The 27906-nt window shown below is 27.9% G+C and overlaps 1 protein-coding gene across 1 annotated transcript in view; it reads left to right on the top strand.

Annotated features, from left to right (window-relative positions):
* LOC129969486 (citron Rho-interacting kinase-like) overlaps positions 1 to 27906 on the top strand; it is an 85370-nt gene that overhangs the window by 13675 nt on the left and 43789 nt on the right. The window contains exons 8-16 of the mRNA XM_056084080.1: positions 335 to 512; positions 1021 to 1276; positions 1366 to 1490; positions 5781 to 5943; positions 7595 to 7675; positions 17324 to 17536; positions 17957 to 18079; positions 25146 to 25241; positions 27744 to 27838. Of these exons, the coding sequence (XP_055940055.1) occupies positions 335 to 512; positions 1021 to 1276; positions 1366 to 1490; positions 5781 to 5943; positions 7595 to 7675; positions 17324 to 17536; positions 17957 to 18079; positions 25146 to 25241; positions 27744 to 27838 (1330 nt within the window). The remainder of the gene's footprint in view (positions 1 to 334; positions 513 to 1020; positions 1277 to 1365; positions 1491 to 5780; positions 5944 to 7594; positions 7676 to 17323; positions 17537 to 17956; positions 18080 to 25145; positions 25242 to 27743; positions 27839 to 27906) is intronic.

The raw sequence follows: 27906 nt of genomic DNA, 5'->3' as shown, positions 1-27906 counted from the left end.
TTTCATGTATGCATACTTGCATTTAGTATTCATAACACAAAATCTTTTACATTAAAGGCAATTTTTTTTTGTAATATTCTGTTTTAAGTAACTTAGAAAATTCTCCAAAATATGTTTAATTTTTTAAGAGTTTGATAACTGACGAATTAATCAAAATGGTTATATTTTGTGTCCTATACATTAGGTTTGTCTAGTGATTATTTATGATTTTTCTTTCTTGTATAATGATATGTTAATAATATACAAATTGATCTTATTTTGGTATAATAACTGAATTAGAAAAGCAAATAAAATTGGTCATAATAAATTTTAACTAATTACTGGTTTGTTTTAGCCTTACCTCCATATGTTCCATTGGTATCGGGCATTGATGATACTTCTAATTTTGATGATTTTGAACCAGAAACACGATTATATATGAGTGAACTTGTTACAAAAAGAGAGTTCAGTGGGAAAAATTTGCCATTCGTTGGTTTCACATATACTACACCTTTTGAAACACTTATTGAAAGGTATTTAAAATTATTTTTTTGGTCTTATAGATTTTTGTTTTTAATTCATTACATGTTAACAAATAAAATGTTAGGATAAATTTAGTGAAACAGAAATTCTTAGTCACAAAATTTTTATTTTAATTATTTAAATCTTAAAATGAAATAAAAAATGCATTTTTTTTCACATTAAATTGTGAAGATTCTTAATGAAATTTTCTAGTAAAAGGAAAATGATTACTTTTGGTTATAAAATAAAGTAAAGTTATGAAATAAAGTAAATACAGTTCTTCCTTTATAAATTGTAGCAAAATATTTTTCTGTTGTGTTAGTACTGTACACTTTAAGGACATTTATTTGTTCAGGATCTTTCAAAAAATATCATTCCTTTGGAATATATTATATTTTATGAGTGTAGGGGGAGACATGTAAACATTAAGTACTCTTGATATCTTTTATAGTAGTTTTAATTGTAGCTTTTTATACTTCATATTAATTAATTAATTAACTTCAGATTAATTTTATTTAGGCTGTCTTCTTCTGACGACTTGGGCTTCCAATCACCTTCCACTTCGTTTAATGAAATTGATGCTAATTCTAAAAGAAGAGAAATGGCTTCACTTCAAAAAAAAAATATGCATTTAATGGATCAAGAAATTTCATTAAAGAATGAAATAAAGCAATTGAATGCTCATTTGAAAACTAAAGTTAGTGAAATCGAAATCTTGAAGGCTGATAAATTATTAGCAGACCAGTTAATAGCAGAATTACAGAATGAAGTAAAGGTATTTTAAACATTATTTTTCTTTTGCTTTTTGATTGTATGTATTTTTTAATTCACAAAGCTACAGAATCTATTTTATGATAAATTTAGCAAATAAAGCATCTTCTGGGTTATGAACGTGAACTCAAGGCAATAACAGAAAAGAAAGCGTCCCATCTTATTCGTTGTATGAAAGGGCGTCAGAGGCAAGATGCACTTCGATTGAGAGCAAAAAGGTATAATTCAGTCCAATTTAAACCAATAAATAGTTTTTTTAAAACTTTTTCCTATATGAAATATGCAAACGAAAAAGTATTATAATCATCAAAAAAATTCAACCACAGGAATTTCATGAATCATTGTATTTCAAATCTTTCAAAATTAATAAACACATTTTTGAAATTATGTCTGTCCATCTTTCTCTCTTTGAAAGCAATAATTCAGATATGCTTTATTATTGGATGTCTAAATTTTAATGTGTGTCCTAAATCAGATTTTTATATTTTTGATTAAATTTTGAGTGAAATCCTTGATCTGATTAGAAGTGAATACACAGTGTCATTAAAAATTCTTGAAAATTGCTAATCATTTCATTAACTTGATTCTTCTTCCCTCTATTACTTGCCTAGGTGGAGAAAAAAAAAATTATCTTCAGGGACAATTTTATGTATTACTAGAAATGACATAAGTTTGTTTTTAAAGGATTTTAGCATTTTTTTTTATGTTTCCTTCTTTTAGGGCACTTGTTTATTATATTTCAGCAATATTATTAATTAATTAGTTTACTGCTAGTAATTTATGTGCAAAAGTGTGCTGAAGGTTTAAACAACAACAATTGATTAAAAGAAATGTCTATTTTTGGAGGAATACAGCTAAAGAAATTACTGCCATTGACAAAGAAAAGAAAGTTAGAATTCGATTTTTTTAAAAATCTCATTACAGGAAAGGAAGTTTCTTAAGGAGAGGGGGGGGGACTGTGTTTACATAGTTAATAATATTTGCTCTATACACTCTGAGTTTGTTTATTGAAATACTTAGAAAATTAGAAAAAATGTGAGATACTTTAATATACATTATGAATTGAATGTATAATTATAGAATTGTAAGCATTAATTAACCATTGCCTTCATACTGAGACTTTTATTGACGTTGTCGTTAGTCCAAGTGTCTGACAGGGTTGCTACATCACCAGGAGTTTATGGAAAACCGGGAAAAAAAAGGGGGGGGGGGATTTAAAAATTGTCTTAAAAAAACCATGAAGATATAAGAAAACTTGAAGATTTTCATAAAAATGGGAAAATATGGGGAATTTTAAGTTTCTTAGTTATTTTTTTCCCCATCCAAAAAATGCCGATCTCTAAAGATTGCAAGAATAAAAGATTGTAGACATAGTTTCCAAAAGTGAACAATATTCTTCACAATTATGTAATATGGAAACTTGCCTCTTTTCTACTCTCTCCCCTTTTTTTCTGTATAGATCATTCCGGTTTTGACTTACTTGACTGTTCTTTTTTCATGAGATTCCAAATTGCAGCTAATGAACATGTATGACTTCTCTAACTGCGGGAAACAATAGATTACATGTCTGACGGGTATAGCAATGTTAAATTTATGAAAGCAAAGAATCCAAAAAAATGCCAATCTCTAAAGATTGCAAAATAAAAGATCAAAGTCATAGTTTCCAAAAGCAAAACAATACCATTTGCGATTCGGTAATATCCTTTAATGCAACTTTTTTGCTCTCTCCCCTTTTTTTCCCCTGTATAATCATTCGTTCCGATTTGTGACATTTGTTCTTTTTCCATGAAATTCCCGAATTGGAGCTAATGGGTATGCACAAGACTGTTGTAACTGTATGAAAGAATAGAATACATTTCTCTGGTGGGATTAGCAACATTCAATCTGCGGAAACAGTGCAGTGATGTTTAGTCTACCATACTCGAGTTTACTGAATGGTTTGCTTATTATTTGAGAAACTGTGAACTTATTCAAAATAAATTAGAGAATTTTATTAAAACAACGAATTGTTCAAAATCTGCATTTAATATAAATTGGATGGATATAAAAAAATCAACCCTGATTTTGCTGAATGTGTTTGAAAAGTTCCACAAAATCCAATTTTTGAGTGTTGCTCGCTTTTAAAAGGATAATAAGCCTAAGTAATATGGGAAAACAGGCACTCTCTAGTCATGCCAAAAGAGGAAAACTTACAAGATTGCCTGCCAACTCAAAAGATTCATCAGTAATGTTGGACTTAGTATCTAAAAAGAATACAGGAGAAAATGACACATCCAATTTCAAAACATCAAATTTAATATCCGAAAAAAACCCGATTTCGAACTTTTTAGTACAAGAACAATGATTTAGAATTGAATTTTTATGGGCATTAAAACTTGTTGTATCATATTTGTCCTTTAATGCAATCAATGATATATCGTAAATATTTTTACATATGTTCACTGAAAGTGAAATATATAAAAAAATGTATGTTAGGCATTATTATTTATGGATTAGTTCCATAAAAACACTGACGGAAAAATCTGTTGAAGTTTTAGAAATTGAAGCTCAAATACATGAATTATCACAAATGAATAAATAAAAAAAATGTAATCCTGCTTTGTAATGCCTTTTTCTTAAGTAATCATTAAATAATTTGTATCATGGTAACAATATTTTGTTTTATTTCGCCCGAGTCCTTGATTTTGTGTGACATATAGTTAAAGAGCATGAGAAGTAATATCCCCCCCCCCTTAAGATATAAATTTTGTCTTGTTAAGTTCTTAATAATAAATACAGATAAATTGTTTTTTCTTTTCTTGTATGTAAATATGAATCTTTTAATATGCTATTATTTCAAATAATGTTGAATTGTTGCTCCCTTTCCTTGCTTTTTTCACTCCTTAAAATCATATCGCTTTATAACTGGCAAATAAATCTATTTGCACATTTCCTTTTATCTTGAATATACGTACAGGAAAAAAAACAGGGATTTTTTTTTTTTCTTCATATTTAAGTGCCAATCTTTTTCTGATTACAAAACATGATAATGATTATGCTCATTTATAAATGTTAAGGGTAGAATTTAAATGTGATTGACATGAACCTGAAATCAGAGTACTTACCTTGGGCAGCAATATACAAAAGGGGGGGGGGAAATGTATCCTGACGATTTTTTTTTCATTTTAATTTTAAAATTTGCATTGAGAATAAAAAAAATTGGAAAATTTTTTTTTGTAAGTTTTAAAAATTGTAAAAATTTGTGACTATGTTTTTTGTTTGTTTAAATTCCAAACTTATTTGTTTAATTTAGTTAGATATTTGTTTTGGTGGAAAATTAACTTCTCCCATTGTTTTGAATAATTTCTTTGTCAACTCATTTTTATCAAAGATATATTCACCTCACCAGTTGTATAAATCTCCAGCATTTGTAATATATAGATGTATTCTAATGATTATCTTATAAAGAAATTTCCAGAGTTTTCAATTCATGCATCACTTTTTATTTAAAGGTAATGTTGATATTTTCAGTAAGTGAAGAGGTGCATTTCAACCTCCAAACAAAATTATAACTATTTTTAGAAATTGCCATATCATATTTAGAATATTACAATTAAGATATAAAAAGTTACTTTGTGTCAATTTTTTTTTTCAGATTGTTTGAATCTATTGATATCAGTATACTTTATTTATTGATATTTTAAGCATCAATATCAATAAAATAACAAAACATTATTATATTAAAAATTTATTGAATTATTTTTTAATATTGGGGAAATATGAATTGCTTTTTTTTAAATTGCATTCTCTAGTTTTTTAATTCCAGGTTTCATATAAAATGTGCAAAAAAAGTTTTTTTTGCTGCAGCCTTCTAAAATTTTTTGCTCATGTTATGTTAATCTACATCAATGTTAGCTTTTTCAGAAATGATGTGTCTATCCCAATTAACTGATAACTTATTATTATTAAAAATTCTAAGATTAGATTTCAGATTTTTTATTGCTAATCTTATAAAAGTTCATTCAATTATTTTTAGGAATGTTAATTTACATTATCATTCTTTACCAAATTAGAAAAGATATAATTTATTTTATAATAGAAGACATTGTGGAAATACAAAAATAAATATTAAAATTTAAAAAATTGACATTTAAAATAAAAAAGAAATTATAACTTCTCTATGAAAATTGTGCATTATTCCAAGAAAGAAAGAAAATCTGTGGATTTACATATGCATGCATGCATGAAGGTGCGTAAAAAAGCAAATTTTCACTTTTTGTTTTGTTAGTATTCATTACAATCACAATTTTTAACCTACAGTTTGTAACATTTTTATTAGAAAATATACCAAAGTTTCGGTTGATTGCTGATTTTTTTTCTACATTTCTCTTAAGAAATAGTTTACTGCTATTTGTTTGAACAAAGTGTGGCCATTGAAAACAATTTGAGTTGCATTTTCTTTTCTGGTAGCAATTTAATTATTTTATATATTTTTTTATGAAAACTTTTTTTTTCTCATATATTGTTAGCAATGAACTTCATCATGGAGAATATGAAAAACTCACTTTAGAAGAAAAGCTTGAGGAAGCAACTTTGAGAATGGAAGAATTTCTTCAAGAAAAGACAGATTTGTTAGAAGAACTGTATAGTACTAAGCATGTTTTGTTAGAGTGTCAGCAAAAGTTAAAAGAGGTGTGTAATAGTTAAAAATATATATTGGAAACTAAATGTCATTCCCTTTTTGAATTACAGTCTTCCTTTCTATTATACATAGAAAAAGTATTATGATCATTAAATGACGTCAGGATTTTGATGAATCTCTACATTTTAAACCATCCTGACTCTAATAAACACATTATTGCAGTTTTTTTGTGAACGCAATATTCGTAAACATATTGAATTGAAATGAGATTGAATGCATGGCTCTAACACCATGTTTTTAGCATTTTACCAAATTTTGGATAAAATATGAACATGTCGAAAATGAGAAAAATTAGATTGAATAAAATTTAGCTCCTAATTTTATCATAAGAAATGTAGATGTGTATTTATTTTTGGAACTAATCCTTGAAGATGGTTACCATTTGTCAGTTTGTTTACATATGTGCATATGAATGTAATAACTTAAACACAATGACTTAGATAAATGAAATTTGAAAGGGTGGTTTGTGACCAAAATTTTAGATTTGAATCGAAATTTGGACAAAAAATTTTTTTATACATATGCATACTCAATTTTCATTCATTATTCTATGAAATGAAACAAATATGTTATATAGTGTTACTATGTATCACAGGAAATCAGGAATAGGGTCACTTCTTGCAGACTTTTTGCCACCTTTGAAAGTTTGCCCCTTCCTTTCTCGCTTTCATCAGTATTTTTAAGGGATGTAAATTCTCATTAGGAAAAGAGAAGATATATTGTTTACATGACAGTTTAAAACAGAGTATTACTACTGATTTGAAATAATGTGTGTTTTATGATATTATTAAAATGATAAATCAATGATTTTAAATGCTTTGTATTTTTTATACCATTTATAAATTTTTTAATTTTTATTAACTACCAGTTGATTCATTCATTTTAATACATTATAGATATTCAATTTTGAATTAATTTTATTGGTAATTTGTTTTATGTATTTCATTGAATAAATGTATCTACAGCTTCATGATTTATTTCAAAGCCCTTAAAAATTTATGTATATCTAGCATATCTCATGACAAATCTAATCCAAGAGTGATAAAAATTCTCTAATGATTAAGATAGAATGTAATGTGAAATTCTTCATTCTGAGAAATAATAACCTTTTTAACAAAGAAAGAATATGAAGTTTCATAATTTGCTCAATGAAGTAAATTTTATTTTCACTTCAATAATGAGACGTGAATCATATTTATAAAAATAAGGGAGAAAACTGCATGGCAACTTAATTTATGTAATTGAAAAGATATATATTAATTTGTAGACAGTGTAAAATTAGTTTTTGTATACTAATATTTTTTGGTAATTACTCCTTAAAAATACTAAAGCTTCATTCAATTTACATTTGGCGAAAATTTTAGCAAATCTCTGCGTTGTATATTCCAGCAATTTAAAATATATTTGGCAATTTTAAATCGAACAGAGCCAGTGGAGTGCATTTGCCTTTATTGTTAGGAAAGATTACACAGTTTAAAAAAAGGTGCTTTTTAATTGTATTTTTATGTGTAATTTTCAATTGAAAATAAAGTCAATGCCATCATGTACTAAAATGAGAAACAGTAGTAGATTTATTTTTTAGAATATTGTTTTTCATATAATGTGTGTGTATATATATACATATATATATTTACTTTCTAGAAAGAACAGCAATGCTTATCAACTTCAGATTCCTATGTTTCTGCTACCAGCACTTCTCTTAATGGTAGTTTTACTGAAAATGTAGGTATCTTTTCGATTCATGTCTTTTTGAACACACATATTCTTAAAAAGCAAATGTTTTTATTGATAAAAATACCAAATAGATTTAATTGCTATTGTCCTTTAGTATTTCACTTAATATGATCATTCTTTTTAAGTTTTGGAATTCAAGTGATACATGTTAATATAAATTTAAGAGATTTATAAAATCAATTATGAGGATGGATTTCGATTTAGAGTTTTGTTACGTAGGATCCCTATCGTCTTTGTTAGTGTTCTTAAAATTCAAATCTGTTGATCATAATTTGATGATTTCTTAGTATTCTAATCTTTTTTCAATATATTTAACTCAATTCTTTTTTATATCTTTATCTTATATTTATTTTAAATAAAGTCCCACTTTGATTAGAATATTGGTAATATATTTTTAATGCTTTTTTTGTTTATGAGAAACATGTTTTCTTTATCTGTTTTGTAAACATCTGTTTTGTAAAATGTTTTTGAAACTTTGTTTTCCTGAAATTTTTACCCTTCCTTCCAATTTTTGAGAATTTTCAGAAACTGTGTTGATGAAAATGGTAAAGCAGAGAATAACACAAATTTCTCTGCAATTAGTAATCATGCAAATGGATTTTAATAAAATATTTTTTAAAGTAAATGTATACATCAACCAAGATAAATCTGTGAAATATCTGAAAAAAATTTCTGACAAACTTATTTTTCTTAAGATATAGAGTAATTATAATTAAAGTGACCCTACTCAGATATATGTAGAGCCAGTTCTGATTAATGTACTTCCTTGAAACTTGGTTTACACATTATACATTACATGGACCATGGAGAAAATAAATATTAATAATAGTTTATTAAAAATAAGTATGAGTTATACTAATGATAAAATAGTTTAAATTTTGACTACTATGTAGTGTTTTTCATGTCAATATAGAAAGGTCATTTAGCAAATTAGGAATATTTAAAAATGACCGTAGCTAGTGCTATAACATCATTTTTTATCATGCCTTTAGAGAAGAAATATTGAGTTTTACTGGTCAAGTGTTTTTATCAGAACTGTAATAATGATTTAGCTGCACTGCAAGAATATCAGTTCTTGAAAGGTCGCAAAAAGATCTTACATCGAAGAATGGATTGAAAGAGATGATTATTAAATTTGAAGAGACTAGGAAATTGGATGTGCATCCAAGAATAGAATGAAAATGTATTTTAGAAGAAAGTGTGGAAGAAATCGATATTGCTACGATTGAAGAAGTGTCTAATTCCCAAAATTCTTTGACACATGTTGAAGCAGAGTAAGGCGATTTATCTCTCCTTTGATGTACGTTCCGAAAGGTTTTGTGATTCATTTTAAAATAGTATTCATACATGGTACAAAAGCTGAATCTCAGAGCTCAAAACAAAGCATTGATCAGATAAAATACCAGAGACAGTGCAGTGAATATTCAGAACTGTCACTTATGGGATACTTCATATCTCAAAAGTGTGCATAAACTACCTCTGCATTCTGATTACAATACTGTAGGGTGTGTTTTACAGCTGATTTCATTCTTGGCTCCTTTCTTTTTGAGGAGTACATTCCTTAAAATTTGAGAGTATTCTGTCATGAATGTCTGCTATTTGTGAGTTTTTATTGTTTGAAAGAACAAGGAAGTTTGAATCGCTGTCTTCATGAAAATGGTGCAACAGCCCATATTATTTGAAACATAAAAGAACTGCCTCATGCTCACTTTAGAAATGATTGGGCAATATCAAAACATTTTATGACTGCTGGCTTTCAGGTTTTCTAGATCCGAATCCTTGTGATTTCTGTTTGGGAAGATTCTTAGAAGATGATGTCTGTGGAAAAAGCATATAGCAGATTGCATAGTGTCCTGAAAAGTGCTTAAATTTGGAAATCACTTTTAAGCACCATAAAAGTGCTTAATTTTGGGGAAAGGTCCTTAAAAAGTGTTTAATTTATTTGAGAATTATGAAGAAACCTTTTTGTTTTGTTTTGTTTTCCTCACACACTGAATATGATAATTTGAAAGCATGGTTATAAAAATTTGTTTACCAGATGTATCAAGAAAGGAAACCGAAAAAAGGGACGAATTCAGGAATTACAGCACATATTAAGATAATGCTTAATGACCCTTTTTTGCCACTTCCTCTTTTTTCTGTTCAATGTGCATTGCTGTTATTTGACATACTGAATAGTTATCTGAAAGGGACAATACAAAATACATAGTGTTCCATTGTGGTGAAAAGCTTATAAGCCAGATAACAGCTATGAAACACGAGTAATTGCTTTTGTCTTGTTACTTGGCTGCGAACCAAAAGGTCCCAGGTTCTATCCTCACTCGTAACAATCCGCTACATTGGTGACCTCGGACGATGACCGTTCAATCTTCGTACATCTGTTGTGGCGCCATCTACCCACAGCAACCCAAATCGTCAAATTCACTTGACGCAGCAACCCAAAGTCGCCAGACTCGCTTGACGCAGCAACACAAAGTCGTCAGGCTCATTTGAAGCAACAGAAACCACTCTCTCGCCCACACACGCTCGCCATAACGCTTGGTGCTACTGAAATGCTCAAACGGGTACAGGCGCATTAGACGCGAGAGCTAATACATCACCACTCAACAGCCATATCGTTTGTCTCACCTCCGACTCACTGGAAGGAGAGTATTGTGGTGAAAAGCTTATAATCCAGATAAAAGCTACGAAACACGAGTAATTGCTTTTGTCTTGTGGTCTTGTTACTCGGCTGCGAACCACAAGGTCTCAGGTTCTATCCTACCCAATGCAACTTTCACACCATCCTTGTGATTTGTAAAATGTTCTAACTTTAATTATTAGTATTTTAGATCTTGTAAAATTTATTTTAGTTATGCTTGATAAATATATTTAATTTTTTATATGTTATTAAAGAATATGCATATTGATCTGATCAACAAAATATAAAAATACTGTAGAATGAATTTGGTATGCCAAAAAGATACACCAAGCATGAGTGAAACTGCTCTAAAAATACTCTTAGTGAAGCCTCTTTAATAGAAAGTTACGCATTCGGTCATCATTCTCATTAATGTGTCGTTTTGGAGCAATTCCTTATACCACCTATTAAAGAGTTTTTAATGTATACTATATTGTATTATAATCAATTATGGTATGTAATTACATTAGCCAATTGCATAAGATCTAGTATGCTGTGATTTTAACTTGAAGCCATAAATTTTCAATGATCGGGATTTTGTTCATAGTGTTTTTTGAATGTTCTCTTTCATTTGAAAATTTTTATTTGTTGGACTAATCTTGCCAAATTTTAGATTGTTCAAAGAAAAAAAATCTAATGGATCTAGTATTTAAACATTTTTTAAAACATTTTTTTGAACTTGCATTTCTTACGATCTTAGATTCTATTATTTTATAACGATTTTTCCTTTTTTCCCTTTTTATAACTCTTATAGAAATTTTTTACCAATAAAATCTCTCTTTACTTAAAAAGGGTTGTTGGAATTGAAAGTGCAATGCACAGCATATACCGATGAAGTCAGGAGCAGGAAATTTGGGAAATTATTTCATGGATATTAGGAAAGGATTTTTCAAAATTTTAATTCAAAGTTTGATTAAAACTCAAAACTAGAATTTTATTGTGTTTTCACCTTAACATCAAAGCATATTATTGCACAAAAATTATTTTAACACTGTTTTAAATGTTTAAAAAATAGTTTTTTATAATAAAAATTTTGTTTGAATGAAAGTATTTTTTTGTTTGGTTTTAATAATTAAAAAAAAATTAATTTTGGACACAATTTACGACTATGATTTTTATTAATAGGAAACTCAAAACAATATCATTGCTCCTTGAAATCATTTTGGTATTTTTACCACTGTTAAAGTCATGTTGAAGAGGGGGGGGGGAGGGTATTTTTAGTTAAATTAAAAAAATTTTTTTAAAGCTGTTCCTTGAATAAGATACGTTATTTATTGAGTCTTGTGAAATTTTGAAGCAATGCAATATATTATCTTGTGCTGTTTCAAAAAATACTTTTTAAAAAATGTATCAACTGGCATTTTTTTTTAATTTTAATTTTTCTTCTAACTACAGAACTGGCTTTTTTTTTTTAATTTCATGAAATTAGTTCCATTATTTATGAAAACTATAACTTGTTAAAGCCTTTTGATTTCTTCGTAAACTATATAATAACATTTGTTTTGTAATGTATTAAAGTAGGATTTTTTGCTTATAGGTTAAATATAGGTTTTTATTAAATCTTTGGAATATCAAATGCTTAAAAAAGGCCTTTACTAATCTTTAAAAATAAGAAATAAGATAACTTTTTAATAGTCTGACTCTTTCAGAATGCAGCTGTTCTTTTCTGTTTAAAAAAATAACCTAAATAAAACTCATTTGGAATGAAATATCATTAGTGCAGCAGGAAATTTGTTCTTTCCATCCCTGCCATGTTGTTGCCTATATAAAAATCAAATGCAAAATTTTCATAATTCTATGCTTCTCCATCACTATCGACATATTCAGAAATAATGTACCCATCTAAAAAAACTGCTAATTTGGTAATTTTGATAAATGTTGAAGAAGATCACAGATCTTTATTATTAATGTATAAAAGTTGATTTAATTTTTTTGGCATTGATAATTTGATCAATTTTATGTTTTTGTCAATACCAAATAGACATATTTTGTTTTACAATAGATGCACGAGTACAGAAGAAAAAAAATTAAAATTTAAAGAATACATGTTTAAAATTAAAATGATCCCCCCCCCCTAAACACTATGCTTAATTTATAAAACAGAAAACATTCTTTGCTTAAAAAAAGTCTGCCGTTTATGGTTGTATACATGTACGAAGGTGCTTAATCTTTTAGAATAAGGTGCTTAAAAAGTGTTTAAAAGTATTACAAGTAAAACTTTTAATACTTTCAAAGTATTAAAAGTTTCTCACTGCACACCCTGTATAGGGTTTGCCTGAATTGAAAATAACACATCATGTTCCTGCAATCCTTCAAGAAATATTTTTAGCTGCTGTTGAATGCTCTGGAACATGCTTTTTATATATGTATTACACAATTGAAATACACATTGAACAAATGGTGCAATTCAATAAACTTTTGTGTTTCATTTATTTATTTATTTTTGTTCTTTATGCATCATTTTTTCATCTGGATAATGAGGAATTCATATGTATAAAACCCTTTTTGACAATTAAATAAATAAAACTCTTATTTTTATAGTAATAACAATGCATTATTCAATTTTGGATTTTTATATTTTATTGAACACATCACTCTGTCATCCACATGAGTAAAATTAAGTTTCTAACTATATTGCATGAAGAAAATGAACTAATAAAATTCCGTAGGATATGCTTAATTCTTTATAACATTAAAGAAACTTATAAATAATTAGCATTAAATATTAAAATTATGGTTATTTTAGCTATAATTTATTTGGATTAGTTTTGAATATGTGTTACTAAAAAAAAAAAATAGCTTTTTCATGAACCAATAACTCCTGAGAATTTGAGTGGAAATCTTATTATTAGTTAGCACTTTCAAAATAAATTCTTGATAAGAAAATTGGGTTGTAGTTATTTCTAAAATACAATAACAGCAAAGCATAATTTACAAATGGAAAAGCAAAGACAAATCAATATTTAATTTTCAGTATGACATTTCTATAGCTATGCAAATTCTAAATTTCCTCTCCCCTCTTCGTCTATATTACTTCCCCCCCCATCCTATTTCGTTCTTGCTAGAATTTAATTTGCTATAATTAATATAATTTTGTATTACTTCTATTTCTAGAATTTATTTTATTGCTTCCACAACAGAAAACTTTGATATCTTTCACTTTTAGATTATTTTATCCAAAAATACTTTTGCATAAATTTGCATCTATTCTATGCATTTGGATATCTATTCTGTTATTTTGAATGCAAATTTTATATGAAGTGGTTATAAATAATGTTACAGGTATTGATCCATTTTATTTTGCAAATATAAAATAGAAATCATAAGTAAAATATAAAATTAATCATTATATAACAATACAAAGGATAGTCTATATGGAAATTTATTTTAAAATAATTTTATTTGAATCAACTGCCATCGTTATCAGTGACTCAAAGATAATTGCTTACATTATCTGATTGTGGGAAGAATAATTTAAAGATATAATCTCTCCCATTTATGGAGTATGAAAGCTTTGAGAAAGCTCTAACCTGTATACTCTTTAGTAAGTCAACCATCTAACTCTCCGACCCGCCCCAAGGCACACGGATTTAAACCATAAAACTGAATGACCGAACCGCCGCAACAGCAATTGGCGGGAACTGTGGTTGAGTCCTGAGGGCCGTCACCGGCCACGGTACAACCCTCCCCGAAGGAAGTACGTCCCATTATCGATGGGAGGAGCCAGATCCCCCACCTATTAGTGTACCCTCCAGGGTGGCGAGATCCAACCACCATGCCGGAAGCATCTCATACTCATTTCGAGGTGCCCCCCCCCCCCCGAGGGTAATACTCTTTAGTAATTACTTTACCTCCCAAATTCAGTGGTATGAATAATTTAGATACTGAGAAAAAGATTGGCACAAATTTTTGCATAGAAAAATTTTGGCAATTGATTTGAAAGCAAGTCTTTTTTAAAATTTATTATTTTTTTTCCCAGCTTGATACAATGATATATAATTTCTTGAAATATCTGGCTCTTTTTGTGATACTATATGTCAGCCTATGGCAATAAATGTGTAGCTAATATGCCATATTTTTTACATTCTACATCGATTCCTACTCTTTTATCTGAATTTCAGAGACAAATTCCCATTGTTTGATGTTGTAACCCCAAACAACAAAATTCACTTTCTGAAAGCATTTAAAAGTTCCAAGATTTTTAAGTGTATCTTTAGTGCATATACAACATCATTTTTAACATTATAATATTGCTCAATACAAAATATTATTTTTCTACACTTTTGCTACCATGCTTTTGCTTTTTTTTCTCCCTGTTCAACAATTCTTTAAAAAATATTTATGTGCAATGAACCTTGAACTTTTCTTTTGCCATAAAGCTTAAAATTCAGATTTTTTTTTTATTTTTATAATTAGCATATTTTAGGAGCTGGTACTCTTTCCTGCAGCTATTTTATTTGCAGAATGCTGCAAATTTTTTTTTGTATATTTTTTTAATGAGTTTTTTGATGTACTTTTTTGCATGAACTAAGTATGGACAATTAAATCTAGACTAATCTTTACAGTTATTAGTTTCCAATAATCTATTAATGGTTCTATAAATAAAGGTTCTATTAAATCCAAGGCACTTCAATTGCATAAACTTTTTACCTGCAGAAAATCAATGATTAAGGATTTCTTCAATCATTATCCTTTTGGTTTACATTTATGAAATTCTAAACGTTTATTTTATATCAAAAATCTAATCTACATAAATTGAGAATTATCAATTGCAAAAATAGCGATAAATTGGTTTTCCAAATTATTGAAATTAGTTTTTCTGAAATGTTATAGTATTTAGTAATCACTTTGCCGTTTATAATACAATATAGTTTGTTCATAAAATAAAGTAACTTTTCTAGAGGTATTCTTCATGGGGTGCATAACATCATTAAACATTTATTTCATCTTATTTTTAATAGCTTTTAAATAAGGTCCTTAAAAGTGCTTGCATGCCATTCAGGTATTTGGTTTTCTGACGATAAAAAACGAAAGAAACTATTAATGAGAAAAACTGAACCAGTTAATTAAATTAGTAAAATTTCTGAAAGGATGAAAATTTTTATTTTTTTAATTAATAATATTAACATGACTTTTATATTCTAGATTTGTTTATTATATCCTTTGTTACATTCTAAATTTGTTTATTTTTTATTTTCATCTTTTTTTAAAAAAAATTTCATAAAGTGGTGATGCAATATTTTTTATAGTGAATATAATTAACTACAATATAATAAAAGCAATTTTAGCTTTGCAATGAAGGTGCTTTTGTGAAATTTTTCATAAGAAACTTACATGAAAAATAATTTAAATAACTTAGTTTCAGTGTTTCTGAAAAATAATCTGCAATTATTTTTGATATTCTATGTTAATATGAATAAGTAATTAAGAATATGTATTTATGTACCACATTTTCTAAACAACTGGATTGAATTTAACCAGATTTTGCATACATATTATTTAAGAAGAGAAAGAATACTGCTGACTTTTCAGTATTTCAAAATTAATTGTACATTTAGATAATTAGAAATTGATTAGAATTTTGCCTCTTGTCCTCTGTAACTTTAGGTGAATTTATTTCAGATGAAATAGTTTAAAACTATCTAAAAATTCAAAATTATACCATTTCAATATTATCAAATTCATTTCTGCACAGTATTTCTTTCATTTCTTATTCAAAAAAAATTAAATGCATTTGAATTAATGTTTAATTTGAACTACTTTACCACTATTTTTTAAAATTTCTGTTTTAATATATTCTTTTTTTCTCTTCCCCCATGGCTTCATTTCTTTCTAAGTAGCGATTTAATGGTATTTAAAAGCTGGCATAAGTCAGTCGGGCAGGAAAAGTAAAGCTCTTGCTAGCGAATTGATGAAAACAATCACTTCAAGCTATGAGCAATTAACCAAAGCATTGTCTCTCCCCCCAGAAACTTCAGTGGAACTTTTTCCATAAAAATTTGCATCATCTTAAAATTGCAAATTTTGCCTTTTCATCAATACCAATTTCATTTTGGTGTAATTTTTTTTTTTTTTCAAAATTGTTATTAATTCTTTAGAAAATGTAATACAGCCAATTCTGAAATTAGGAAGTTTGTAGGTATTTTTCTGCTGGGCAACTTTAAGACTGTGAGCTGCACTACCAATGTTATTTTAAATCATTTTTTAAAAATTCAAATGCATATATTTTGAAAAAGATTTTGCACCTTATAAAATTTTATACAAAAATAAATTCTACATTAAAAATGTTGTGCATGAAAACTTGTTAATTCCTAATAACACCGGTATATCAACTAGTATTTGTATAAAATTGGATAAATTGTTTTGCAATTAATATCGTCAATACATCACATACTTCAATTTAATAACTTAATTTAGTTTCTTTAACTTTTTTTTCCTCTAAAGGTACTTAAAATTGCTTATTTTTAAAGATAAAATTTGTCTACTCACCCTATTCTTGAAACTACTTCTAAATAATCAATAAAATAAATCTTCTAAGTCAATAAAGTATTTATGCAAAAGTCAGCAAAAATGTTATATATGATTTGCATATATTGTTAAAACAATGAATTAATAAAGAAGAATCTGCTTTAGTTTTATTTAAGATCAACTACAAAGTGCTTATGTGATTTTGGTATGTTATGATATTTCTTTTTATACCATTTTTTAAAGAATTCTGCATGGTTTATTTTTATCATAATTTATGCAATATAGTTTGATAATGAATATCATTAATCTGTCATTTTTTTTCAGTAACTTTTTTTTTGACATTTTTATTGCACTAAAATTTATATTAAATGTATAAAATAAATTTATTTTTAACATTTTAATAAAATTTTAACTATATGAATTTTTTTCTCAAATGCAGCTATAATAATACTTAAGATGTTATAAACTTTCGTAATATGTTTTTATAGTCTGAGTTGCATGTTGCGACAAAGAAATTGGTGTCTAAATTAGAAAAGAAAAATGTAGAATTGGAGAAGGAATTAGAAGCTGCTTTGGCTGCTAAAACAAAAGCAGAAAGTCAAGTTTCATCTTTGAAAGATGTGATAGTACAGTTGGAAACAAAAATGGCTGAAACTGAAAAAGAACAACTTGAAGCATCCTTTCAGGATCTAGATGAAAAGGTAAATTTTATATGAATATTAAAAACTTTATACTAAAGAAATTTTAGCAACACAATTAAAAACAATTCTTAAAATGTTTTGTGTATTATTTCAGCAATGGTTTTTATTTAAAAAATATATGAAACTTAAAAAAAAAAATTTCAACTCTCATTATTTTTTTAGCTTTAAAGTTCACATTTACTGATAATTTATTCAGATCCTTCAATGCTTTTGTGGTGATGTTTATAAGCCGACTAACAGCTACACGACAAAAGTAATTACTTTTGTCTTGTGGTCTTGTTACTCGGCTGTGAATCATAAGGTCCCAGGTTCCATTCTAGCAAATTTACCAAACTTCCACATTTTTTTGGATTAATAACAAAGATTGCAAACAAATAAATAAAACCCTGGTGAAATTATATTAAAATTATAAATTTTTAGGTTGTGACTTCTATCAAGAAATATGAAAGTGAGTTGGAAAGTAAAGGTAAAATCATTGCAGAAACTCAGAAGAAACTACTCCAAGCAGAAGAAATGAATGCTGAACTCAAGCAAAAAATACAGGTCAGTGAACTGCACAGTAGAGATTGTGTTAATTTCTTCAAATAATATAGATAAATAGATTAGATTTATGGTTTTGTATAAAAGATTGACAATATGAAATTTTTATTAATTGTAGAAATAAAGGTGTTATTTCCAATATTTTTTTTAAATTCTCATTACATTCAAAGTTATAATTTCTTCATTTTGTATGTTTCTTTAAAATAAAAAGAACATTTTTTTTTTGTAAAAACACTTTTGCACTTTTTTTTTTTTGTAAAAAATAAAATGAAATTGTAAAATAAATAGCTGGAATCACCAGGAAGTGTGTGTGTGTGTGGGGGGGGTGAGACACTTGCTAATGTCTTTGCTATAGAAGAAACCTGCTAAAACATTAAGAAGACACTTTGGCAAGCATTGTGGTTTTACGTGACATTGCTGTAGGCTTCTTTTATGAATTTTGGAATACACTTATACATCAAATTGCAGTGTATTTTCATTAGTTTTCCAGTACACTCTTAAAAGTTGATTAGTTTTTTTCAAGTACAACTCTTTTTTTTTATCCCATCTCTTTTGCAAAATAGAAGAATTAGTCCACCATTTTCCTAATGACATGGAAATTGCAGATGTTATGTTCATCAATTCTTGATAAAGAATAAGGTTTGTATTTCCATTTTCTTCCACAAAAAACAAAACAAAAAAACATCTAATATTGTGGGAGCAATTTATTGATTTGCAATTTTGATTACAAATTTTGCATATAAATAGTCCTAAACTCAATATTATTATTATTATTATTATTTTGCAAGGATATAACATTATGTAGCAATATCCTTTTACTGTCACAGGTAATAAGTATGTTCTATTTACAAGGTCAACTGCCATATGTCTTTTATTTTCAATCTTACATGATTCTAAAAATGTTTGAAAAATCTCAACATTACATAAAGATGTTAAATCCTCAATGCTTCAAATTTCCAAAATTACTGAATTTGATTATTCAGCTGAACGTTTGAATCTTTGACATTAATATAATCACTAAATGTACATTATTCTGCTGATCAACTCATTTTAACATTAACATTTGAGCTGTTACCACTAACAGTCCAACCTAGTCTGGAAGAAACTGAGGTAAATTGATGATAATAATTTGGTTGCCTTAGTAAGTATAATACTCTAATACAGATTATTATCAATTTGAAGTTCAATCGGATGATAGCAATCATTGGAAGGATTGCTGTAAACCCAGTTTTTATGTTGCGCAAAAATGCTGATATCAGTCGAACTGATGTATACATGGTATGCTTACTGCATTTACTAAGAGACATAAACTGCTTTTAATATCTCAAAATCTTTCGTTATTTTAGCAAGTTTTTTACTTCTTATAGATTTCTTTATAATTACTAGTTAACAGTGAAAATTAGATGGCTGAATGTGGAAAAGGCTTAACATTAAATTAATCTCTAGTTGTGATTGATTTGCTGGTAATAAACCCTAAAAACAACTTGCATCTCTATACCAAGGGACTATATATATGATCAATTTTAGAATGTAACTTTCTCATTTACTCTTGTGCATCATATATCAATTTAAATAAGCTTGAAAAATTGCAAGTAAAAGTTGCTAGAATAATTACTAGCCTTCGCTATAACTGCCCAAATGACTTTATAAATATTTGCCACCCTTTTCCTTCAAAAGAAGTTACTGCCTTTCAAAATGTTATCATAAGCTTTCCAATTACTATGACCAATACAGAACTTCTATCTTTCTTCATTCTTGGCCCAATAACTAGCATGTGAAGAGGTACAGTCTATTTTCTTTGGTGAAAGAAATTAACCTACCCTTAATTTATGCATTCTCACAATTCTTTAAACTCTTTTTTTGACTTTAGGTTTCATTTTGATAAAATGCATTTACATGCTTGTTCAGCTTTTAGTAAGGTGAATAAAAAGTTGGAGATTCTTGAATTAATAAAACAAATTCACCAGAGGCTATTTAATACATTCCACATATGTATACTAATTGCAGCAAGGTTGATGGAACTAATTCTGTAGTGTGCCCATGGAAAATTTCATTTGTTCGAACAATATTATCACCAAAAATGCTGATAGCTGCTCTGTATTGAGGTCTGAGTTTACTGCAATTTATAAGGGTCTACAATTTATTGACATTGTTATTGAACTGAACTTTAAGGATATTTTGGATTTTAATTCACAGTCGTACCTCTATGCAGCATCTTTCTGATTGGACAAATATGAGAGACAGGACAGATTTGGATATTTTAGGTCTTGTCTCTTAGCTGCTCTTGTAACACTTCATACACTTTCAATGGATCCTGCCCTATGTCAGGCTGAATGGCAATGAAAGCTGATATTTTGGCCAAGATTATTTTTGAAATCTGTTCAGTTAAAAAAAACAATGGATATAAAGTTTTGGGAAGCTCCACTTAACCATGGATGGTGCTTTGATAGAAACTTGATTGGATCTCTTCAATTTAAGAATAAAGTTATCAGAAAATAATCGCAATTATCTCGTCAGTTATTAATGTACATACCAATGCATTTACTTTCCAGCAGAACTGGAAATTCTTTCTGTAATAATGCAAAACAAACCAAGTTTACCTTCTCGCATTTCAAAGGACCCAATTTTATTCATTGACTTTTGGATTCATGGACATGATCTAGTTTTGCTAGATCATCTCAGATTAGTGTTATTTTCTAGTATTTTATTATCAGTAACAAAGGTTAAAATTAGCATTTTAGACTTATTCCAAATACTTTGAATATCAAGTTCTATTAACGCATGAGATTCTGGTGATATTAATTAATTACTAAGATTTTAGTAGTTCTTGACCAGTTTCAAAGTATCATTGAGACTTGAATGAATAAAGTTTGGTTAGTTGCATTTAATAGTCTAAAATGCATTTAATATTTTTTAAATAATTTTCTGACTCTTAATATTTTTGATTTTATAATTTAGTTGTAATTTTCAATATTTCCACCAAGAGCTAGCAAACCTTGTATTATATTATTCTTGATGCATAAATTATTTAATACTGAAAATATTGGGGCCTGAATTAGCATCTAATTTTCCAAAGCATGCAAATGAGTCTGAATTATTCTGTAATTATTTTCATATTTATTAATCAAAATACTTTTCATTGTTCTATAAATACTTGCAGTTATATTAATCCCATCAACTGGTCACTGGATTCATCTTAAAAATAACCTCACTGGTAAACATGTTTGTCGATATTGGAAACACTCAAATTGTGATTAATGGAAGATTTAAATCACTTTCCTAAACACTTCCATTCTTCAATATTACCTGCAAAATGGTTCTAGATTAGCAGGCTGTGAAAATGTTGTATAGGATGAAATGATCGATTAATACTACTGCAAAATAACTACTTCATCTTACCAAAAGAACAGATATAACTTTTATTTCAAACTTGAAATAAGTTAAAAGAAAGTGTAAAATATGACTCTCTCCATTCATTCTTAACTAAGGTTATAGTACATCTACATATCTAAACATTACTATAGCATAGCATAGAAATCGTTCTTATTGCTTATTTTCAAATAGCAATAATCAAGTGTAAACAAGCCCTTCTATGAATTTCTGACTGACTCTGAACATTTTTACAGCTGCATTAAATTGAGCACTTCTTTTAGTTAATGAAATTGCTCAGTGTTATTAGAAATGTTCTGGAGAGGCTTGCTGTGTCATTGACGAGTCCATTTAGTCAGAGAGAAAAAGATATAAAAGAAATAAAAAATCTTCTGTTGAGCTCACATACTTAGAATTGTTCTCTCAGGCAAAATTCCTAAATAAGAAGAATTGAATGGTTCCCCCTACTCATGATTGGTATAGAGCCAATAAGCCGGGCCAGTCCTTAATTCTTCCTTGTGATAGAAAAACCAACACTTGCTTGTTGCGCCTTGCCAGTGGCCACCTTAAATGTCTTTTCTTTTCTCAGGGTTTAAAAATTTTACCCTCTTTGCCCGAAATGCTGCCAACATCAGGCCTCTGCTGAACATATTCTGGACTGTTTAGGATTTCATTAGGGAGAAATTTATTCTTCTCCCTTCCTCATTTTTGACTTTTTTCTTGTCAACAGATTTTTGGATTTGGTCTAAGTCAGACCATGGAGATTAGCAACAACAACAGAAATGTTCTGGAGAGGCTTGCTGTGTCATTGACGAGTCCATTTAGTCAGAGAGAAAAAGATATAAAAAAAATAAAAAATATAAAGTATTATATTTTTTAGAGAGAAAAAAAAATATAAACTAAACCAAGTAATGAGCTTTAAACCCAAAGTTTAAAAAAATAGGCTTAACCATTGTCAAATAGATAATCGTTGATTTGTCTATGAAAATTCGTCCATATCTTCCAAAAATAGTCTTTGTATCATTGCAAAAGATTCTAAAAATTATCTTTTTCATGATATCAATTTCACTTCTGTATAATTGTTTTCACTTAGCTTTAATAATATTGCTTAATTCATTTTGATACACATTGTTTTTAAATGTTTTGCTCGAATCCTAACTCATCCATCAAAACATTCAGTTGCATACTCTGACCAATCATGCAGTAAGATTTTTACATCTGTTTTTATTTTGTAATATACATATACTTTTCAATTTGTAGTAAATTGATTAAATTGAATTCATGTTCTTCAGTCATATGGAATAACAAAATGAGTTATATATATATATTTCATTTTAAAAAAAATCAATAATATAGACGAATATGCCGATTGCCAAAGGCGATTTATTACTTATATGCACTTTCTTGAATAAGGCACAATGCTAGGGTCACTGGTTCAAATTACTTTAATTATGGTTGAGGTGTTTTCTCTTGTTGTTTAAACCTGCTTTGTTGAACAATCATTTTTCCATCTTTGCAATGACTTCATTGTCTATAACAATATAGAAAAAAATTGACTGATGTCAAAACTGCAGAGCTGAGTTGTCATTTACATTTTAAATGTCAATTTTGTATAGTATTCTGAAATGAGCCTTAGAGTTGCGACACTAAGTCATTGCTAGATAGTTCTATAAATAAATCCTAAAAGCATGTGTAAGATTGTTTCTTCATGCTATGCAATTTCCCATAACTGCACAATTCTACGGTTCTTTATTGAAATGCAAGTTGATCCAAGTTGCAAAGTAATAGATCTGATAGTTGATAACCTTCCAACTGCTGAATCCAAAATTCTATTATCTAATACTTTAGATATTAAAATTTAGTATGTCTTGTCGAATTTATGTTTAATATTTTAGTATCTCTTGTCGATGAAGAAGCTAATGATATAATATTACAAAGTCAGAACAATTACATTATCTAGATAGAGAAAAAAAATGATTGCAGTAATTTAAAATAAAATTATATTGAGGTGCAATATAAAGTTTTTTCATGCTTTTAATAGTTTTGAATTTTTAATTTAAAATACTACATTCCAAATTTTACATTTACAGAAGATCCTGGTTTATTCTTACAGGTTTTCTCTCCACATAGAATTAAACTAAGTCATGTAGACTTTCAAGAACATTACAATAAAATAAAGCATAAAACAGTGCAGTATTTCTATATTTAAATAAATGTGTATATTTTTAATTTAATGTTTCACAGTCCAATTAAATGTTTATTTAACACACTTAATTAAAAAAAACCTCATAGAAAGAATTTTATATTTTACTGATATTTTTATGTAAAATGTATTATTACATGAAACTATACCAGATATAAGTTTTAACTTAATATTATAATGTATAGAATAATGACAAACACCACATTTATGAAAAATCTTAATCGTAACTTGTGTTATAAACAATATATAACCATTTTACATTTTGATTTTTTAAAATTCTTTGGAAAGGAATAGGGAGAATGTGCCCCTTCCCTCAGCGATATAGCTTTTTGGTTATCATTTCCTGAAGGTCACAGGAATATTTGACCAAATTTTAAAAGATATAAATAAATTCCTTTTGCTAATTACAATGGATTAGAGTTCCACATTATTAGGGACTAGTCGCCTTTATTTTAATAAAAAAAAAAAAAAAAAAAAAAAAAAAACAAACTTTTCATTATTTCTTACATAGAAATTGTTAAGGCTTATCTAAAGAAAAACATACCTTGATTAAATATCTCTTTGTTTATTTTTTGAAATAATTTCAAGTAAAGATAAATTTTTTTCAAATAAATAAATAATATAACTTTTTTTTGTTTAAAAATCTTTTCATCACAATTTTGTATTTTATTTGAAAAAGTAAATCTCTAACTGATTTACTGGTTATTGTAGAGAAATCAACAATATGCTATCAATTTTTCCAAAATCTGATAATTATTTAGTGTTATTTTTTAAAATTTCAATTTTCCCACAATTGTAAGAATTGTCATAATTGAAAATTCAATCTATTTTCTTGTCATTTTCCCAAATAACAAGTTAGGCTTGTGTTGAAAATGGATTCTTGTTCTTTGTTAAGTAGCTATAGCTGTTTGAGCCTCCTTTTTCAATAGAGTGCGACGATTATTCTTTTCTTCCCATTGGGAGAGGGAGGAGTAATTTTAATCTGATTCTCAGTCTTGTATTTATGTAGGCACTTTTTGTTCACCTCTTAATAAATTGTCAAAGATCAAGGAGACAAGATGAGTGGTTTTTTTAAAACTGATCGTGTGATCGCACCTGCGATTTGATGGAATTTGAATGGCTAAAAAGAGAGATTATTTTAACATTTTGTTTATGGGTAAAAAATTCAATGCCCAGTAAAGTTATTATTGAGGTATGATCACTATATGGGAGCAGCCACTTGGAATAGAATTTTCTGTTCAAATGTTTTTGGTGACTATATTCATAAAACAAGTGCAAAATATTGAAACAAATATTTATTCTGTATTACTACTTAATTTACTTGTCAGATTTTCGATAATATTATGGCGTTTTCAAAATTAATGATTAATTTTTTGTAAGGAAATAAATTTGTAAAAAAATTTAACTCTAAAATGCATTGCATAATTATATAATTTCATTATTTATTAAATTTCTTGCAGCTAAAATTATTTGATTTATTCATGTGTAAATTTTTAGGAACTTGAAGCTGATCTGAAAAAGCTTAAGGATACAAATACTAAATTAGCTGAAAAAAGTCAAGAATTGGAAAATAATTTGGTTCCAAAACGAAAGGTAAATAAAAATAAAATTTATTGAATATATTAACATGAAAACTTTTACAGTTCAATAAATATGCTGTTTTTAAATAAGTTCATGATTTTTTTTCCTACACTATTTTTTATCCAAAAGTAGTCTTTTATTTAAATGTTGGTACCTAAACTCCTATTTCTTTTAAATGTTGGCCCAAAAGTACTTGCATTTGTATACATTCTTTTATCTGATTTTACAAAACAGTTGATGGAATTATTAGTTACAGTTGATGGAAGCTATTAATATTTAAAGTGATAATGTTTAATAAAGACATGATCGGCCTACTTGGGAGCCTTAAGGCAATAAATCATATGGTTGCTTATCTTTATTATTTCACTCTTTTGTTACCATTTTTTTTCTCTTTACTTGAGGAATTCCAAAGCTTTAGACCTTTGCCCCATTTATCCTAATATTATTAATGGCTTTGCAGAATAACCTTCAAGACAAATTTTGAACTTTTAGAATCAATATCTGCAGTATAAGGTGTTCAATGTTTGTGATGTCCTTTCAAACTGAAGATAGTTTCTTAGCCAGTAATTTTAAATTAAAACAGTCTTTATGGAGGCAACTTAAGAATTTCTTAGCAACTTAAGGATTTAATTAAGCTTCGTGCAGCATAGCTAAATATAGGTCTTGCAGCAATGAAATCTTACAATCAACCAAATAAATAAATTGTCTACTATTCTCAAATAACCCCTTCTTCCCAAATAGTTTATTTTCCTTAATATGAGATTAAATTAAATGCAGTTACTAATAAATCATAGAAAATATTTATCAATTATTATTTATTGTCATTAATTAAGGGTCTTATTTTTATAGCTAAACAGATAAACTTACTTGAATAAGGGATATGAAGTTGCTGTAATAATCATGAATGTTTCCATTTCTCTTTGCATTTTTATTTCTAGTTATATAAAAATTGAGTGTTTCATATCATTTCTTTATACAGACAATAGTAAGATTTAGGAAGTCTTCCCAAATGTTTCTGTGTCTGAAGGAGTGAAGAATCAATTTTTTTTTATTCTTGCACTACTTTCTAAACATTGCATTAATATACCATCTATATTTGTTTAAAAAGCTACTTAAAAATTTTTTTTCAAGTAGATTTCATAAAAATTTTTGGGTACTATAGTATTAATTATTTGTATTCTTTGTTAATTATAATCTGGAACTTAAAGTAAGTTATATGCTTGTTCCAGTTAAACTTTTGTTTTATCAGTCACTGGAAAAATGCACTTTTAATTAGATATATAAGATATGATGAAATAACTTACCCTAATTTATGCATTATATGTATTTTAAATGCTGCATCTGTAATTTTGTAACAGAGTTCAATTATATTAATCTCTTAGTATGTCTATTTAGCAAACCTTGAGCCTGCAGTATTAGATAGAGAGTTAAGTGTCTGCGGTGGACTGCATTAATCTTCCCTAAATGTTTCCACAGGGATCTTTAACTTATCCTATTTTTCATAATTTTAAGGATGGCTGGAATATTCCTAATTTTGCTAAAGATTTTACCAAGTTCAGCTGCCAATTCCAAAACTTCCATAATGTTTCCCTGTAGTGTTTTCATGTCCCGTATTCAAGTAAATTTATCCCTGTTTGGTCATAAAATAAGATTTAAATATTTTGCTTATCTTATTAATTTAAATTCTTGCTACTTTTATTATTTCCTGGAAGGATGTGATCTGCTTTCCTTTCATAGATCTCTTTCACCAACCTGTCCTTTTAATCAGTGATTTTATACCATTATTTTATTTGGTGTTTTCTTTGAGACCATCTCCAAAGACCTATGTGATGCTTCTACTGGGTTGAACTGTTTTACCTAACTATATTCTAGGATATTTTCTATTACCATATACCCAAACGTTGTTGCAGCCTGGAAGCATATTTTTTTTCCCCATCTCGGTGGAATTTGGGATCATCCTTGAAATTGTCAACACCAGGAAACCTAATTAATATCTGCCACATCATATTTTTGTGTTCCTTATCTTTTCTCACAAGTTCTGCAATGGCAGGAGGACCAGCCAACAGCACATCTGGCTCGAAGCCTTCTATCATCACTTTTTCAGGAGGTCAACCACACCTTCTCAAGGAATAATCACCTTGAGAAGGTCAACCTCACCTTAAGATCCAGGATGGGGTCTTCGTTCGCCCCATCTGAGAGAATGAAGCATTCTGAAGACAACTTGGGCTTAATCTCAAGCAGCCTCATTACAGGAACAATAGGTTTCATCACTGGAGAATTTGGGAGCTCAGTTCAAATGCCTAAAAACTAAAATTTTTCAAATAAAGAAAAGAAAGCAAATGAACTTAAATACTTTATTTATGAAACAACCTTTTTTGTGAAAGATGTATGAATTCTGAGATGTTTGATTTTTATGAAAAAATCTTTGAAATGCATAACTTGACTCTAAAGCGATATTAAAGAATTATTAAACTATTGAGTGTCACTAAGATGTTAGCTTCTTTCGTGATTTAGGTTTTGGATCAAGGAGACTCAAAATTGAATCAAAGTATTGAAAAGTCACCTCTATGGGAGAAGAAACTTCATAGCAGAAATGAAAGACAAGAAATGTATGTAACATTATGGTATCTCTACTTCTCCTGAATTCTAAAAGTTCTGTACATTTTTCTAAAATCTA

Source organism: Argiope bruennichi, chromosome 5 (genome assembly GCF_947563725.1).
Source record: "Argiope bruennichi chromosome 5, qqArgBrue1.1, whole genome shotgun sequence".
Classification (NCBI taxonomy): Eukaryota; Metazoa; Arthropoda; class Arachnida; order Araneae; family Araneidae; genus Argiope; species Argiope bruennichi.
Note: the sequence above shows the minus strand (reverse complement) of the source record. Positions and strands in the feature narration are given on the sequence as shown.